This window comes from Camelus dromedarius, chromosome 24, assembly GCF_036321535.1.
Source record: "Camelus dromedarius isolate mCamDro1 chromosome 24, mCamDro1.pat, whole genome shotgun sequence".
In the NCBI taxonomy this organism is placed as follows: domain Eukaryota; kingdom Metazoa; phylum Chordata; class Mammalia; order Artiodactyla; family Camelidae; genus Camelus; species Camelus dromedarius.
The window spans coordinates 2210338-2229760 of record NC_087459.1 but is presented as its reverse complement, the minus strand read 5'-3'; the positions used below and the strand labels follow the sequence as shown (position 1 = coordinate 2229760).

The 19423-nt window shown below is 48.2% G+C and overlaps 1 protein-coding gene across 7 annotated transcripts in view; it reads left to right on the top strand.

Annotated features, from left to right (window-relative positions):
- Positions 1-19423, top strand: part of CLEC16A (C-type lectin domain containing 16A) — a 196249-nt gene that overhangs the window by 453 nt on the left and 176373 nt on the right. For all 7 annotated transcript variants that reach the window (XM_064478181.1, XM_064478180.1, XM_064478179.1 and 4 more), the window contains exons 2-3: positions 10020-10148; positions 14240-14373. In XM_064478181.1, coding sequence (XP_064334251.1) covers positions 10020-10148; positions 14240-14373 — 263 coding nt within the window. The remainder of the gene's footprint in view (positions 1-10019; positions 10149-14239; positions 14374-19423) is intronic.

Below are 19423 nucleotides of genomic sequence, written 5' to 3'. Positions count from 1 at the left end.
TCCGCTTCTTAGAGTCTCAGTATCCTCATCTGTAAAGTAAGGAGATGAGATTTCAGTTTACGGATGTAGATTTCGTTCTTGCTGATGCCACACGGTAGGCACCAAGCTTTCCCGGGGTGTTACTTCTCAGGCTGGACAACCTACGGGTCAGAAGTCTGGATCCTGGAGTCAGACAGATGTGAGTTCAAATCTAAGTATGTGAATTTAGGCCTCAGTTTCCTCAATTGTAAAATGGATATAGTGACAGTACCTGCTTCCTACGTTTGTTTTGAAGACGGGATGAGAGAATGAACATAAAGCTGGAAGCTTGTACAAGTGCTTAATAAAGGAAAATAATTTTTTAAAAACCTAGTTTCTTGCCGGAGTCTAAAGAGAGACTGCCAGAAGTAGAGCTATGGGGGGAGGATAGGTGGCAAAGGTGGTCCTGAGAAGCAGAAGTACACAGCGACCTGCATTCAAATCCTGTGTGACCTTGGACAAATTGCTTCACCTCTCTGAGCCTCTGGTTTCCTATCTGCAGATGGGCATGGTGAACATTGTGCAAGGATTCAGTAATGTTATGCCGGGAAAGAAATTGATCCCACTGTCTGTTACACAGTAGGTAGCCAATAATAGTAGCTGTGTTTATCAGCTGGCTAAGGCTTCCCAGACCACCCCACCTAAATAAAGTGCTTCGCCTACCATTAGATCTACCATTAGTTCCTTTCCATTAGATCTTTCTCTTAATTTCATTCATTAGTTTCATTTCCACTATCTGCAGTTATCCTGTTTGTTTTGGCTACTTTTCTGCCTGTTCCTAAACTAGTACTTCTAGGAGGGCAGAGATGGCTTGTTTTGCTCACTGCTATAGTCCCAGCATCTAGCAGTGTGCCTGGCAGATAGGAGGAGCTCAATGGCTACTTAAAGAATGGAAAAAAGTGAATGAATTGGGGAGAGGTGCAGAACATGCAGGCAGAGCCTAGGATTTTGGGGGGGGGCGGGGGGAGTGATGGAAAATTGAGACCTTTCAGTAGGGAATGACTTCAGGGAGGAAAATATAGTGTTGGGGGAAGGAGGGAGTTGGGTGCTGGGGTAGGCAAACCTTTGGTGGTAAGAAATTGGCTGGTTTCCAGAAGGATCTCCCAAGATTACTAAAGGGAAAGAAGGATGATGGTGTGGGGGGTAGGCAGGGAACAGTAGGAGGAAGACAGGGTCCCCTGGGAAGGATGGGTAGGAGGGAAGTTAGATGGGGCTTCTCATTTGGCCAGGGGTAGGGGTGCTGTAATTCTCAGCTGTGTCCTTTCTAGCGTGGTGCAGGCATTTAATAAATGTTAGCGGGTCTGAAAGAGTAGGGGGCAGGAGGGATCACTGTCACGTGAGGAAGGGTTTTAGGGGTGGTGATGAGAGAGGACATGGGGAGGAGAGAGGCCTAGGACAAGGATGGGGGTGTGCAGGGAAGCAAAAATCTTAAATGGGAGGGCAGCTGGACGGGAAAGGGAGAGGCTGAAGGATTTCAGGAATTTAGAGAGTGGGTGGATGAGGCTGAGAAGGGGAGGATGGTTATCTAAAGGAAGTTGGGCCTCCTGCCAGCATCCAGTTACCTGTAGGCTCCCACCTAACTCTGCCTGACTCTAGCTCTTTTAAATTACTTTAGTAATTATCGAATGCATTTTCGGTACCCGGTGCTTGTCAAGGACTTCCTGTGTGTTACTTCCTTTAGTCCTCACAGGTCTGTGCATAATGGGAACTATTATTGTTTGCATTTTATAGAGTGGAAACTAAGGTAGAAAGAGGTTAAGTCACTTGACCAAGGTGACAACAGCTGAAAAGTGTCAAAGCCAGAATTTGACTTCAGTGGTTGCACTTATTGCACTATCTTTTTGAATAAAGTGTCCCTAAAAGTCAATTTGGGAAGACTCAGCTTGGCTGAGTCCCACTGCCCAATGGGGCATCTTCACCATCTAGCCAGCCAGGAAATGGTAAAGGTTCTCCTGTTCCTCTGAAGTATCCTGGGAACTGCCCGGGTTCATTGTTTCTCGGGAGCTTTTTGGAAACCCGAGCTGCCTGCCCTGCATCAGGCAGATCCACTTAATCCATATTATGACCTAAAGGACCTGGCAATTTGTGTATCCGTGTGGGTCTTAGCCGATCCCACAGTGACTTGGGAAGGAGTGCCGTAAACAGCTAGTGCCCACCCCAGCAGTTGGTTCTGATGGTAAACATCTTGGACCCTGGGTACAGAAGAGCCCATTCCCTGAGGGAGCTCGCAGGCTGGTGGGGGAGAGCCAGGGACTGCGTGGTGTGACCCGTGCTGGGATCGCCATAGGTTCCGGGCTCTGTGGGAACCCTTCTGGGAAGCTCTCTGGGGGAGGCAACAGCAGAGCAGAGTTGTCAAAGATGAGCTCCTAGGAGCTACCATGTGGAGCAATGGGATGTGGGAGGGAGACCCTGGGGTTTGTGGAGTGTCCAGTTGGGGCTGGTAGTTGTGCGAAACAAGGAAAGAGGTAGAACAGGGCCTGGGCTTCATCCGACACTCAGGGTGGCCAACCGTCCTGGGATGCCTGGAACTGAGGGGTTTCCCGTGATGTGAGACTTTCAGTGCTGAAACTGGGAAAGTCTGGACAACTGGTACAAACCGGTCACCCTACCAGTGACAGGTGACAGTTCCTAATACACTCTTGCCCTGGCTAGGGCAGTGTGGGTAGAGAGGAGAGATTAAGATATTTAAACAAATTTAGAATTGACAATTTTTGGGGGGTGGCACACAAAGCATCTGGGAACCCTTTTCCTTTTCTTTTTCTTTTTTTTTAAATAGACTACTTTTAAGAATAATTTGAGATTTACAGAAAAATTTAGAAGATAGTACAGAGCGCTGGAAACCCTTTTTGAACCACATTATTCTTTGTAATGTTCCCAGACTTCAAACTGGAAAGGACTCTTGCTGTGAGACGGGTTTTACTTTTGCTAAGTAATGGAAAGCTGTGTACTGTGGTCTTTGTCTGCTGAATGGAGTTAGGGATTTAGTTGAGGCAGATTGAAATAGTAAGAGGTTAGTTGCTACACATCATGGGTGGTTTATTGCCCAGAATAGTGGCGAGGCTGCGGCACTGACGGGTAGAACCTTTACTGATGGAGGTGCCTGATCGCTACTGAAGCATTACCTTCACTAGGGACTGCAAGTCTGCAAACTGCTGGAACTTTCTTGGTGCTGTGTTGTGTTGTTGCCTTAATTCTGATCACCTTTGTGTGTGGGTCAGGATTCTTTGTTGCAAGTGACAGAAACCCACCTGGAATTGCCTTCAGCCCCAAGTGGAATTGATTGGCTCTTGCCGCTACGCAGTCTGTCCTAGCTAAGCGGCGGCTGAGTCTTGGTGTTCAGACGAAGCTGTCATATCGGTATCTGCTTCCTTCCAGTTCTTGTCCTGCTTCCTTATGGGTTGGCGTCATTCTCAGCAGGCTCCAGGCTTACATCCTATCTGCTTAGCAATCCCTGGGAAAAAGAGAATTTCTTTTCTTAGTATTGCCAGCAGAGAAGTCCAGAAGTGAGTGTCATTGAACCACTGGGGTCTCATGCCCGGCCCTGAGCTAGTCACTGTGGCAAGGGGCCTGGTGTTCTCTAATAGGCCGTTCCCTGGAGCCAGGGTGGCATCAGCTCCTTCCAAGCTAGTGGACAGAGAATGAGAGAAAGGAGTGGCTCTGCACAGGAAAATCAGGGGTTATTACCCAAAGAGAAGAGGAATGCCTACCAGCAGGCAGGCGCTTACCTACTCTTGGTATATTCAACTTCTGTCGCAGATAGCACTGATTAGTTTTAGAGCTTGGGGTAAATATTGCCGGATTCCTTTTCTTAGAATATATTCACTGTATCATTCATAGTGAGTCTGAGGCACCCATTATGTTAAGTCTAAAGTTCTTCCGGGCCTTCAGAGTGCTCCAGACTCTGTTCCCACCCATCTAGTTTGGGAGCACAGATGAGGGCCCTCTAACCCAGCTAGGGGGCCAGGAGCATTCTTGGTGGGTAGACACCCATCTACGTGAAGATGTAAAGGAGGAGTGGTTGTTACAGGTGGAGGAGGGCAGGCTGGAAGGGGGTTGCTGCAGGCAGAGGACATAGCATTTGAGAAACCTGCAAGAGAGAGACACAGGTCACTCAGTGAGGGGTGCACGTGGGGCGGTGGGGAGCAGAGCCATGAGGCAGGAGAGGTCGCAGAGCCCAGGTCCCGCTGGGCCTTGTAAATCCTGTTGCGGAATTTGGACATTAGGCTGAGAACAGTGGGGAGCCATTGAATAGTTTTTTAACCAGAGGAGCGCTGTGGTCTGGCCAAAGTTTGGAGGAGGAATTGGAGGAGGGTCAGACTGGAGGTGGACATCCCCACAGGGGCTGCCGCCCTATTCTAGTAAGTGAGGGTAGCTGCCTGCCGTATCCCGAGGAGGTTTCTCATGTCATTTCCCATTGATGGCCCTTTTCTTATTCTCTCTTACGCACACCTCACCTGAGTACATCTGGGCTCTGTCCAGATGCCTAACTATACCCTTAAAATACCAATTCTTCCATAAAATGTGCCCTCGTGTCTTCAGCCAACAAGCATTACTGTGGTCTCTGCCTGCATTTGTTCTTGATCCCGCCGTCCCCCCCAACACGTTGTCATACAGTCTTCCCGTCGCCTGTTAGACCAGCTGCTAGGCTCTCTGGGCTCTTCAAGCTTTATCCCGACTGTGAGTTAGAGCCCCAGGAAGTGGCCAGGGTTCCTCAGAAATGGTCTTACTGGGATATATGACTGTCTGTTTCTCCCACATTTGAACGTAAGCTTCATGAGGACCGAGACCTGTGTGGCTTGTTCACCTGGGAATTGTCAGATGCCTGGCATCTAAGAAAGGGTCACCAACTATTTGTCACAAGATGAACGAAAGAGGCAAGTTCTGGCCAGACTTTCCTTAACAACAGTTTGCTCCTGCCAGTTTGGTCACAGTGCCTGTGCTGGAGCTGTGACTTTTTCTAGGAAGTCCCGCCCGCATCCTCACTGTGATTGCCGGCTCCCTGGCGTCTCAGACCCCGCCTCACTCACTGGCCCAGTTTGACATCTTTCAGGGGTGATTCATCAGAAGCACTGCGTATAACCCCTAATCCTCTAGTTTCATTCCACCCTGTGTGGAGAGCTTCTCCTTGTCTGCTGGCCCCAAGGCTGGACACTGACCAAATGGAGCTTTTCACGACACAGAGTGGGACCCTCTGGGAAGTGTCTGCTCTGGTGCTGAGCAGGCCAAACAGACACAGGCTGCATGTGCCCCACCCACAGGCATTTTACCTGGGGGCGTGTGCTCTGGGGGAGTGGATTTCTAGTCCCCCTTGGCCTCCGTCACAGCTCTTAGCCTTTCTCACTCTCTAGCTTGTGGACCACTTTCAGTATTTTCCACAAGGAGCGTCCTAAGAGGCATAATCTGACACAAGTCATAAAACTTGTATGAGCTTGAACTTAGTATGTCTGTCTCTGAAGTAGACATAATTGTTATTCACTTAATGGTTTAACTTGTGAAATGAGTGACTCTCTTGAGAAAGCAGGGTCTGTGGAGGAGAGGTTGTTTACAGGCCGGAGTCCTTGGCGATGAGCCTCTAATGTGTTGGTTGCATGTTGGTAATAGGAGGCAGTTTTTCCGTCTCCAGGCATTTCACACTCCTAAGCTTGTCTCTCAAAGTAGAATTTGCTCATGTGCAAGAGTCTGAAATTGGGATTTGACATTCTGCATAGCTTCCACTGGAGATATGATAATGCTGGTTCTTTACCAAAGGAACGGAACAAGGGTCCCTTATAAGGACTTACCATAAGATCTGCTATGTGTTTTCATGCCTTTTTGGTTTGTTGTTTATCTGTTTGGTTCTCTTGTATGCTAGGCATTCATAATTTCACGTAAAATGCTTGGCCAATAAAAGCGTTTAACTCATTGTTTGCATCTTCTATACTATAATGGTTATAAGTGAGGGGTTACTGCCTGGGTCCCCTGTCCCTGTATTGGAACTCTGGGCAGGTCCTAGCCTCCCAGAGCCTCAGCTCCCCGGAGCCTCAGCCCCTTAGGAGTCTTGTAAGGGTTTAAAGAGTAAATACATCTGAAGCATTCAGAACAGAGCCTGGCAGCAGGAGGCCATAACTGTTTTGGTGATGATGATGATGATGATGATAAAAATGTGCAGACATAGAGTTTGAGAGAAAATGTTACCATTGTAACAGTTATGATCATTGTAAGAGAAGAAATCTGTCATTTTGTCCTTGGAAACACATCTGAGATAGGGAACGCAGCCTTGCACACAGAGATGGCCATCGTAACATTGTTGAACATCTAAATAATTAGAAATCCTAGTGCCCAGTAGAAGAGTGACTGCTGTGTACTATGTAACCATTACTGATGCTTGCAAAAACTTACCAATAACAAAAATGCTTTTATTTTAGCCAGAGGGGGGAAGAAAGATGGACAGACAGCATCAGCTCAACTATGTAAATATCCATAGCAAAGAAAAGGACCCAGGGAAATACATTGCAGCCCCAGCAGTGATCATCTCTGGGCAGTGGCATGACTGACAATTGCCATTTCTCTTTCTGGTGTTGTTGAAGTTTCCAACCTTTTTAAAATGAGTGTTACATTTAAAACCAGAAAGTTATTAAACTAAATTAGTATCTCTGAGGTAGTTGAATTAGTTGATCTTTGAGAGCTCTGGAATTAGATGCAGCATTAAAATATTAAACCTTAACCAATTCAACTTTCTTTTTTCCCTGCTACATTTAAGCAAATATATATATATATATATATATATTTTTTTTTTTTAATTGAAGTACAGTCAGTTATAATGTGTCAATTTCTGGTGTACAGCACAATGTCCCAGTCATGCTAAGCAAATATACATTGAGGGTCTTTTCCTGAAACATTACCTAAAACAACATGCTAGGGCATCGTGGGGGCAAGATGAGTACATGCAGGTATGATCATCAGAGAAATTTAGCACTTGAGATCTAGTGAGTATTTCTACCTACCAACAACAAACATATAGAAAATGAATATTTTAAAACACTGCCATTTATAACAGCATTTAAAAAACCGTCAAATACCTAGGAATAAATCTAACAAAAGATGTGCAAGACCCCTTTCCAGCAAACATTGAAAGAAATGTAAATGTCATCATGTTACACTTTCAAAAAGATGTCAGTTCTCTCCATATTTAGCTATAGATTTAGGGCAATCTTAACGGAAATCTTAGCAGGAGTTTTTGTGGAAACTGAGAAGGTAATTTTTAAATTTACATGGAAATGCAAAGGGCCAAGGATAGCCAATATAATGATGACAAAACGAAAGGAAAGAATTTGGAAGACTTGCATTATCACATAGCAAGATTTATTATAAAGCTGCAGTAATAAGACAACGTGGTGTTGACACAAAGGTGGACAAATGTATCAGCGGAACCAGAACATCCATAAAGAATCCCACCTGTTGTTGTCACTTGATTAATGACAAAGGTGACATTGGAGTGCTTTGGAGAAATGAGAACCTTTTTAGTAAATGATGCTGACTGAACTGAATAGCCATATGGAAAAAGTGAATTTTGGCCAGTAGCTTACGCTGTACACAAAAATGAGTTTCAGAGTTACTCTGAGTCAAAATGTGAAAGGTAAAAGTGTAACTGTTTTAAAGAAGAAAACAGCATTTCTTCATGACCTTGTGGGAGGTAAGGATTTTTTAAGGTTGATGCAAAAAACACTGTCCAAGGGCTAGATTGATAAATTGGACTACATCGAAATTAGGAACTTTTGCTATCAAAAGTTCACTGTAAAATGTGAAAAAGCAAGCCACGTTTAGAGAAAATATTTGCCATGTGTACATCCAGTAAAGGATTTGTGTTCAGAATATAGAAACTCTTATCAAATTAATTAGAAGAATATACACTGCCTAGAAAAAATGGGCAAAAAACTTGCCCAGGCACCTCACAAAAGATATTTTAACGGCGCTGAACTAATGAGAAGACCCTCAACCTCATTCGTGGTCAGACAGCGAAACCCTAGCGCAGCATCACCACGTGCCAGCAGGTGGCACCACTGAGAAAGGCCCAGGGCAGCAAGCCGATCAGCAGGAGCCCTCAGACCCCGCCTCCCGGTTTGACTGTGGATGAGCTGCTGAGTGTCCCTCAGTTCCCATCCTGGCCTGTGCAGTGCCATCGATGTGCCAGTCCCCAGGTTACTGTGAGCACGAGGTTCCCGGGAGGCGCCCGCCCAGAGCCAGGCATGGAGGCCATGCGCCGCACGTGGGAGTGCGTGGAATCTTCTTTTCAGGACTTAATACCCTGCCCCTTCCCCTGGGATTGTATGTAAGGGCCTCCTTATGGTTACTGCAGTTTTTTTAGGGACTGGTAAATGACGGCAGTGGATAACAGCGGTAACACCTGGCGCTGTTACCGGTAGGGACTGCCAGCTTAGTTTTCTGTCTTTACTTGTTTACTCCTGACAGCACCACAGCCGGGAGGTATTGAAGTCTGTAGGTGCTACTGCTGCTCGCATTTTACAGGTGAGATAACTGAGACGCACAGAGACTAAGTCCCTTGCTTGACATCGCCCAGCTAACACCACGCCACATTTGTTCCTCATTGGATATTATCAGAGTTCTTAATTGTTGTCAGTCCTAGTGAGTATGAGATGTGTCATTGTCATTTTATTTGAATTTCCCTGATTACCAACGTGATTAGGCTTGAGTATCTTTTCAGACTCTTATTGGCTATTTGTACTGCATGCAATAGTTAATTAATTAGATTAATGAAATGATTAAATAACTGATTTTGCTTTGTCTTTAAAATATAACAAACAGCAAAAGTACTCGTAAATAAAACCCAGCCCCCTAAAGCCACAGATGGCTCCTTATTGTTCCGTTTGCAAGTTCTACCTGTTTAAATCCTACTCATTTTTAGAGATTTTCAACGGCACAGTCCTCTCTAACCTTTCCCTGCCTTGCCCTCAACATTCTGCTGTCCCCAAACTGAAGGTGGCTGTAAAAGAAGTCAGGAGGTAACACTTCCTGAGTCACTCCCTCTTGCTGTCCCCTCATCCTTCCCAAGCCATGACAACTGAAGTTGCCTCAGTCTGTGGGTCCTGGGGACTCCGTCTCTTAAAAGCTGTGCCAGGTGGCACTCCCAGGGCATCGGCCAGGCTGCTGGTCCCCATGCTGCGCAGGGTGGCCTCTGCGATCCTTTCAGTTGCCGTCGCCAGCGTCAGAGGGCCTCGAGGCCTGAGCTGGGCCCACCTGTCTCTGCGCCAGCAGCTGGCACAGGTCTGAGGCATCGCAGGCTGCCCAGCACATTTGGGTGGGTGATGAGGCACAGTGCCAAAGCCTCTCAAACCCACTTCCCTGTAATCTGTACTCGGCAAATAAGATCGGCGCCCTTGAACTGCAAGCCACTCACTTCATTTGAGCCGTCAGTTCTGATGGGCATTCTGCACATCATGGGGGATTATGGACATTCCAAGGGTAATTGTGATTGCACATGATCTTTACCCCAGCCACTGGCTGTAGGACCCACCCTCCCTGATCTGTGACTCCGTGTCTAACCTCTGTATCAGCCGGGCTGTGGATCTTAGTCATTTGGCGCTGAGCAATGTCTCCACTCGTTCCACCAGCATCAGAATCACCTGGAGTGAGCGTGAAAAAGGCCGATGTCTGGTCTGCCCTCAGTCCCACTGAATCTGAGTCTCCGGTGGGCTCTGTGGCTCCCCTTTGTCCAGCCGGCCAGGTGGCTCTCTTGCACACACTGGAATTTGAGGACGCTGTCTTCAAAAGCTTGACAGTCTTGCCTCAGTTTGGGTTGGTGTGTCCCTGGTTAGTTAACACTTCAAAGCATTATCTGCCGTTTTTCTTGGGTGGTGAGTTGTGGCTCACCCGATGGGGAATTGTGCTAACAACCGAGTCTGAAGAAGGCACAGCCAAATTGTCCCCGAAGTGTTGCTAATGGTCTTTGAGCCTGGCTTACATTTTGGTTGGCCTTTAATTCTCTTTTCTTTCCTTTCTCTCAGGTATCTGTACCACGTTTTGACCAAAAACACCACCGTCACAGAACAGAACCGGAACCTGCTGGTGGAGACCATCCGATCCATCACTGAGATCCTGATCTGGGGGGATCAGAATGACAGCTCTGTGTTTGAGTAAGGGTTTCTGGTTTCCTGTTTTTTGATTCTTCTTTTTTGAATATTTTTCTAAGTATGTACCATGAGTCATTCCGATGATGTCAGGGTTTGACGCCAGTTTGGTCCTGCACAGATATCTCTATAAAATGTCCTTGAAACACAGTAGAGATGCCTGCTGAAAATGGGAAAGTTATGGAAATGAGTGTCTCTAGAAAATCTGAAAATTTCATGGATAATTTTCCAAATAGTATCTGATTATATCCCCAAAGGAAGGACAAAATGTCTTGGATAGTTAGATTCTAAGTGAACTGAAAAGACCTTGCCCCAGGGGAGACACTAAGGGCTAACATTTCTTGTGTTCACTGATGGGCAGGCACAGCGCTGAGCTCTTGAGAGAGAACCCTTCTCAGTCTCCTGACTACCGGAGGGTGGAGGCCCCTGTTGCCATCCTCATCTCCATCCCCACTCCCACCTCCATTCCTGTCCTCATCTCCATGCCCACTTGCACCCTCATCCTCATCTCCATCCCCACTCCCACCTCCATTCCCGTCCTCATCTCCATGCCCACCTCCACCCTCATCCTCATCTCCATCACTATCTTCATCTCTATCCCCACCTCCATCCCCATCCCCATTCCCATCTTCATCTCCATCCCCAACCCCATCCTCATCTCCATCACTATCTTCATCTCTATCCCCACCTCCATCCCCATCCCCATTTTCATCTCTATCCCCATCTCCATCCTCACCCTCATCTCCATCCCCAGCCCAGCCCCATCCTCATACCCTTTTATGCTCCAGGTCACACAGCTGGTAAGTGAAGAATCAGCAGCTCACAGCCAGAGCCCATGGAGGGATTTCTCCTCACCCTCATACATCCTCGGTGAGCAGTCTTAGGCCTGCTTTGGTTTCCTCATCTTTAAGTGAGAGGGAGCAAGTTCCTGCCTAGTGCCTGGTACAAAGTAGGCACTCAAGGAATATCAGCAAGTGATCATTTTAAAAGATGTCCCTACTGACCAGTTGAAAAGCAAAGGCTGCAGACCATGAACTGCTTTCGCCGACAGACCTGTCCAAGTGTCTGAGTGCAGAAGGATTTAGGTAATGACAACTACCAAACACGGATTTTATTTTTATATAAAATAATCTCAATTATAAGTACTGAGGCCACTTAAAAAAAACCCATCTAAAACAAATACAGGTGTTCCATTTCCAACCTGGCTTCTTATTAGACATCCTAATTTTCTGGATGGCTCTGTATTTTCATCAGTAAGGTTAGCTAAGATAGTGCTACTTGTGGAAGATGCAGACTGTTTAAAATGCAGACCAGTGACACTGGCTATGACCCCCAAAGGAAAACATGAGTGATAAAGTAGGTATTGCTCGTAAACGGGACTGGTTGCCTTTAAGGATCCAGGGAGAATTTACTGTTTGTTGATTGGCATCTGTTTATGGAAATGAGAAGGACCATGTCCCCTTTACTAGAATAGGCGTTCTTAGTCCGTTGTCTTAGAAAAACTGCTGAGCTCTTAGAGGCCCAGTGCTTCCTAAATGGCTGCTCCACAGAGGCCCCGAGAGAATTCATTTTTAATCCGTTTTTAAATTTGAGGATAATTTTAGATTTAGCTAGTACAGAAAGTTCCCGTTTACCTGCACCCTGTTTCTCTGTTAGTATCTTATATGACCAGAGTGCATTTTTCAAAACTGAGAAGCTAACATTACAATTACGTCAACTCCAGACTTGGTTTGGATTTTGCCAGTTTTTCCATTAACATCCTCTTTCTGCTCCAGGATCCTAGCCCAGGCTCCCACAATGCATTAGTTGTCACGTCTCCCTAGTGTCCTGTGGCCTGTGACTTTTTTTTTAGTCTTCTTTTGTTTTTCATGACCTTGATAGTTTTGGGAAGTGCTGACCAGCTGTCCCACTCTGGGATTCTCTGATGTTTTACTCTGGATTACCCTGGAGTTGTGGGGGAGAGTGTCACAGAGATGAAGTGCCCTTCTCATCCCATGATGTCAGCATTTGTGATCTCCACGATCCCTGGTGGGGGTCACTTGGCTAAGGCGGTGTCTGCCAGGCTTTTCCACTCTACAGTTACTCTTTCTCTGTCTACACTATTCATTGAAAGCGAGCCATTAAGTCTAGACCACCTTGGGGTTGTAGGAATTAAACCCCACCTTCTGACAGCAAAGAATATCTACATATACTGTTTGAAATTTTTCTGCGTGGGAGACTTGTCTCTTCTCATTTATTTACTTATTCAGTCATTTATTTACATGCATCCCTCGAAGATCTTGCGGATTTGGTTCCAGGCCACCGCAGTAAAGCGAACACTGCAGTAAAGCGAGTCATGTGAATTTTTTTGATATCCCAGAGTGCATTACACTCTGCTGCGGCCTGTGAAGTATGCAATAGTGTCTTAAAAAAACGATGTACATATCTCAGTTAGAAACAGTGCTGTTGGGAGAATGGCGCCAATAGACTTGCTGATCACAGGGGTGCCACAAACCTTCAAGTTGGAAGAATCAAGTACCTGTAAGGCGCAGTAAAGCGAAGTGTAATGAAACGAGGTGCTCCTGTGAGTGAAGGTAGACTCACGGGTGTCTGTTTTATCCTTGGGGGCATGATCCAGTGTCTGATGATCCAGTCGGACGCTGCTTACTTTGTCGCTGGCACTGTTCCAGCCTGGGCGTTGCGCGCTCCTTTCGGTTGGCTCCTGCGCCCCTTTGACACGCCCCCATCCTTTTGGGTTTTTGAGCACTTCCTTCCTTTCTGCTCCTGTAAGGTGCTCCAGGCTTATCTTGTATTCTCCCTGCCCCAGCCCTAGAATTGGCCACTTTTCCAAGGAGCCCCTCACTCCCCGAGGCAATTCTAAAAATCCACGCTCCTGGATTTCACACGAGACCAATGGAATCTATCCCTTGGCAAGATCTAGGTACAAGGGTCTTAACAAGTTCCCAAGTTGGTCATTGGGCTGCAGTGAGCTTTTTGGGTGGTACTTGGGAGTCACTGATTTATACAACCTAAAGCAAAGGAAGATAAAATGGGTCAAATGATAGAAATATTCTAGGGATCAACATGGATGACATTTGTAGGCACACAGGCTCCCAAGAATCAGAGTTGGAAAAGATTTTGGGGGTCTTTTTTAGGTCATATTTATTCATTCATTTACCCTTTCTTTCATGGATTCAGACAGAAGGTATACAGCACTGAGAGAGCACCTGGCCCACGATCCTGCCACCGTGGCAGTGACAGCAGAGGGATGAGAGACACCCCAGACTGTCAACCAGCAGACCCACAGGACTGCCGGGATTGGCTCTGAGTATCCCAGATGAGAGGTTCTCTGGTCTTAGCTTGAATACAGAGAACACATAACTAGAAACATCATTTTCCCCCTTTAAAGAAAAGCATTAGGGGGTCTCCTTTTCAAGACTAAAAGAGCCAAGGCATGCCCCCAAAAGTCAGTGCCCCCAGGCTGCCTGCAGACGGATGTCCTGGCCAGGGCAAGAAAGGCGGAGCGGACTTGGGGACTGGCTGGGCTCCCATCCCCACGTCAGCACCTTCTGTCTCCTCCCTGCTTTCTTTCCTTCCCTAGATGTGGACACTACAAGCTTGACAACTTGGAAACCCAAGCTCTTTTCATGTCCAGCATAATCTTGCCCCTTTGCAGGAAATTATTCTGGTTCCCAAGTTGTTGGTGAAAACTTAAAGATATGAAAGCAGAGGAAAGAGGTTTAGTAGGAAAACTCAGCTTATAAAATATTCAAAGGAAAATGCTGATGTTAGGTTTATACGCGTAGCTAGATTACTGGGTAATCATTTAGTCAGGAAGTTCTCTCCTTCTGTCAGAAATCCAGCAGTTCACTGCCTCCCAGGATCAGCACTGTTCTCACATTCTGGGAAGAGAGTCTGAAAGGTTGCGTTTTTCTCGAGGGAAGATGGCATCGTGGGAGCCGGGTAGCGTGGAAGCCGAGGCTGCACGGGTGGTGGGACCGGTTGCCCTGCGGACACCACTGTCGGGGTGCACACATGCACCCTGGGTGCAGCCCGGGGACGACGTGTGTTTCCACGTGGGGAAGCAGACCACTGACGCTTTCCTGTTCTCTTCCCAGCTTCTTCCTGGAGAAGAACATGTTTGTTTTCTTCCTGAACATCCTGCGGCAGAAGTCAGGCCGCTATGTGTGCGTTCAGCTGCTGCAGACCTTGAACATCCTCTTTGAGAACATCAGTCACGAGACCTCACTTTGTAAGGACAGTCCCGACACTTGGCTCCACACCTCTAAGCATGATGTTTGCCGTGATTTTCGTGTTGCTTTTCGAGTGTCTGTGCTTACTGTGTGTCTCGGTGCATTTGGGCTGCTGTAACAAAATACCCCAGCCTGGGCGGCGTAGGCAGCAGAAACTTACTTCCTCACAGTTCTGGTGGCTGGTAGTGCAAGATCAAGGTGCTGTCAGGGTTGGTTGCTGGTGAGGCCTCCCTCTCTGGCCTGCAGATGGCCGTCTTCTCATTGTGCCCTCCCGTGGCCTCTCCTCTGTGCATATGGAAGGAGTGATTTCTGGTATTTCTTCCTTTTCATGTCAGGACACCAGTCCTCTCAGATCAAGGCCCCACCCTATGACCCCATTTAACATTAATTACCTCCTCCAAGGCCCCATCTCCAAAAATAGCCACATTGGGGTTTAGGGCTTCAGCATATGAATTTTGGGGGTGCACAGTTCCGTCCCTAACGCCGTTTTTATCCCTGCGTGGTAGGGTGCTGTAAAGGGCTGAGAGAGGGCACCCCTCTGCTGAGTGCTTCTGGGGGTATTTGCAGTTCTTTATAACCTGTTCCTGAAGAGCTGGGGTCGCTAAATCATCAGCCAACAGAATAAGCATTGGCATCGGAGGGTGAGTGAGAACTCGGCCACAGAGCCTGCAAGGGCCTGGCCGTGGCACCTGACGTGCCTGTTTCAGTCCCACTGCCTAACTGGAGAGGGCATGACTCGGAGCCGACTCCCTGCCCCCACTTGGCCCGGGGCTCTTGCTCTGAAACAACCACCCTGAGAGGCAGGTGGCATCAGTGTCCTCATTTAAAGCCGGATTGTGAGTCGCTGGCCCGAGGTGACAGCTCTGGCGAGGCCAGAATTGAGAAGGGGTTTCACCCCAGGTGAGTTAGCTCAGCGACCACCCGTGTGACTGTGCTCTGGGGGGACATTTGTCAGGTCTGGACACATTGCTGGCTGTGGTCATGGGGGCCAGGAGCTACTGGCATCGAGTGAGTAGAGGCCAGGGACGCTGCTTGAGATCGTACAACACGCAGGGCAGCCCCACTGTAAAGGAGTATTTCGCCCAAAATGTCACCGGTGCTGAGGGTGGGAAACCCTGGTTTAACTCCCGATCTATGCTTGACCCCTACCTGGCTTTATTATTCCAAGATGACTGCACCCAGCCCCAGGCCCTGCCCACAAGAAGCAGGGAAGTGATGACAGGTGACCAGATGTCTGTGTCACAGGCAGGCTCTAGGTCCCCAAGATGGGTCTGAGAAAAGTTTCTGGTGGGTGGAAAGAGGTGGAGATGGTGGCATTCCTCCTGAGGAGGACGGGGGAGGAGGGAGAGGTAGGGAAGAGCTGCTGACTGGTGGCTCTGGGCCACTAGATGGTGCTGCTGTCCCAGGAAGCGGCCACTAGGTGGTGCTGCTGTCCCGGAAAACGCCACTGGGTGGTGCTGCTGTCCCAGGAGACTCCTTGACGTGCTTCCCCATGAGTCTGAGTTGACAAATGAGTTGACTCACTCTCCCTAAGTGGTTTCCCTTGTTAACAGCTTTTGTTACCCTGGATATGAATTGCATGTGGTTTCTGAAAACTCCAAGAGGGGAAGACGCAGCTCAGTGGTGCAGGCCATGGACTCAGCCAGCCAGGTCCCAGGCCTGGTTCTACCACACGTTCCCCACGTGTTCCACGGAGTGAACTCTCCAAGCTGCAGTTTCTGCATCTGTGAAGTGGAGATCATACCAGTACCTGGTGGATAGAGTGCTCTGAGAATTAAGTGTGACAGCAGGTGTGCAGAGTGTCGTATGGGGCCTGGCAGATGGAAGTGTCCAGTAGAGTTGGTTTTATTATTAAATTCATTGTTCCCACAAATGTCTGTTCTCTGGTAGCCCAGCTAACCCCAAGGCTACTGGAATGAAGAGGAGGGTTGGGACAATGGAAAATACCGGGGTTTCTGGATCACATGGCCTTTCTTATACTAGGACCAAAAAGGGTGCTGTGCTATGAGAAACCCAGGCAGATGTTGCTGGCCTTTGGGGGAATTCACCAGAGCACTTTTATAAGCCCTGCAAAAGCAGCAGAAGTTACTCCGTCTTTACAGAACTTGGATGCATGGGGAGGGAGAAGGATAGGTGACTTTGGTTTTATTTTTATTGTCTAATTATAGAAAGGAAATGTCCTCATTATAATACAACGACAAAATGTCAAACATGACCAAACTATAGAAAGCAAAAGTTCTGCAGAGTCTCACCCTCACAGCTCAGTGGACATGTACCGTTTTGCTCTTTGCTTTATTTTTTCCAACTGACTCGTGTATCTGAGGTTTTCATATTGTCCGCTCATGCATCCCTACCTTGTTTGGTTTAAGAGCTGCATCTTCCTGGGCCATAACTTATTTAATGTGACCATGGGCGTCTAGGTGGTTTCCGGATTTTCACTATGACAAGCAGCCATTTCACAAGCGCACCTGTTGCCTGTTGGGTTTGGTGATCTAAGTGACAGAAGGCCCAAGAGACTGAGATTACTTGTAGATTCCTGGGTTTATTATGAAGGGACACCACAGAAAGTTGGCCACACAGTGAGGGGGCAGTAGAAAAACCCCAGTGGAATAATAGAGGCACCTCCACTGCCTCCAAGGTGGCCCCGCCGCCCACAGAGTCACGTCGCGGGGGCCCTGGAAAAGTCCCCGCTGGGAGCGCGTGGCTCTTTCGGCTCGAGTGCAGCCAAGAGGCCCGCGGTGGCTCATCTGAAGCTGCTAGCATAGGCGTCTGTGCCTCTGGTGGCCCAGAAGCCACGGATCAGTCACAGCGGGGCTGACAGTCCCTTCTCCTACCAACCCATCTGTCCCCAACCAACCCCAGCCAGAGTGCCAGAATGAAAAGAAGCGCTTGAGGCATCAGCATCAGCTGGCTGCTTGTTACAAGTTCAGGCAGACTGTGGACTGTACAAAGAATAGAATTCTGTATAGCAGAAAGGAAAAAAAAAGGAGCGCTATTCCGCACACACGCAGCAGCGTGGGTAACACGGACCTGGTCATGAGTGAGAGAAGCCAGGCACCAGGTGTGGGCTTGCAGCACGATTCCACGCTTGGGAAGTTCAGGAGCAGGCAGAACGAGTCTATGGTGCTGGAAGCCAGGCTAGGGCCTGTCTCTGGGGAGAGGATGTGGATGGGCCAGGGGTGTGAGGGACTTTTGGGGAGCTGGCAATGTACTGTGTCTGATCTGGGTGGTGTCTACATGGGGTATATGTTCACAAACATTCATCAAGCTGGACACCTGAGATTTGTGAGCTGGACACCAAATATGTAGGTACGTGTTCTTAAGATTTATATACATGTGCATTTCCTCATATATCAAGCTGTATACTTAAGACTGGTGATATGTGTGAGGCCTTGTTTTTAAACACATTAAAATTCTTACTGGAGGAGAGGGTATAGCTCAGTGGTGCTTAACGTGTGTGAGATCCTGGGTTCAATCCCCAATACCGCCATTAAAAAAATTAAAATAAATTCACTTAATCACCCCCCCCCAAATATAAACAAACACGTTAAAATTCTTAGGACTCCACCCCAGACCTGCTGCCTCCTGTCTTGGAGCAGGCCCCAGGATTTTCATGAGGAATTGTTACAGTCAGGAGATTTGGAAAACTCCAGACTTCACATCCTACCTGCAAAGCCCCTCTGAGTATATGTTCTGAGGAGGACCCAGCAGGGGTCCCCGTGTCCCTGGATGGCTCTTCGTGTTGTGTTTGGTGACTCCAGCCTTTTCAGTAATCCTTCGATTGGCCTAAGTTAGGTACCAAATAACTTAATGGTTTGTTTATTTCTGATTTGCCCGAGAGCAGCTGTGATCTGTCCTTGTGACTGGAGGGCTGGTGATGGAGATTAGGAATCTCCAGATTATAGTGAGAAGGAGATTGAGTGCTTCCTCCACGCCCTGCACTGCCCTCAGTGCTTTTCCTGCCTTCCCTCCTCCAGTCCTCCCAGTGCCCCGTGAGGAAGGTCTTGTCCTTCCTGTTTTCAGATTCAGAAGCTGGGGGGTGGGGAGGGTGAGTGGCCTGCCCAAGGTCACCCAGCTTGGAAGTGGCAGAGGCAGTGAGGATCCAAGTCTACCTTTGGACCCAGCACCTCTGATATAGGAGCCCAACCGGAAGTCCTGCAGGGCTTCTTAACACAAGGCGCTGGGCCCACCAAGAGATCTGAGCAGGTGGGCGGTCAGGGCTGGGGCCCAAGATTCCCCGTGTCTGGCAAGCTCTTGTCCAAGGACCAGACTCTGAGTAGTGAGGCTCTGAACCACTCTGCTCTCCTGCCTCCCCGTTTCTGCCCAGAGTGCAGGTGGGATGTCCGGCCTTAACTGTTCGTGGGGAGGCAGCTGGGATGGTGCAGAGCTTACAGGCCAGCAGCCTGAGGGACAGACAGTGCCTGCTTCACGGTGGTTGGTAAGGACTCGGGGCAACATGTCTAGCAGGGGCCCAATGCCAAGGTTGCCAACAGCAGGCCCATGGGCTGCAGCTGGTCTGTAGACCTGTTTTTACTGGTCAGCACAGCTTTCAAAACCAGTTGATCTAGTGGCCGACACTTGAAAATCTGAGACCTGTGTTTTCCAGCTTCCCTTGCCCAGTTGGATGCTCTCGCCAGGCTGGGCCTGCACTTCTGTGGAGGCCAAGCCTGGGAGCTGAGTGAGGGTGGCCGTTCCCCAGTGGCCTCAGTGCCCCCAGGCCCTCGTCACCCAGTTTTCATTAGTGGCCCCCATTAGCACATGGTATTAACATAGGACATAGAACTTGAATTTGATTCCATCTTTGACTTACTGTCTCTGTGTCCTCGGGCAAATTAATCAACCCGAGCATTTTTTTACTCACCTGCAAAATGGGAAGGAGGCCTACTCTGCAGTATCATGACAGTGAATTATAACATACAGCAGTCGGCCCGGCGCTGGGCAGGTAGTGGAGGGGCAGCCTCACGTGGCCTTTGTGAAATCATGTTACCTTGTAGGGAGAAAAAATCATGGGTAGCCCTTTATGGCAAGACGGGGCAGCTTTTTATAAGA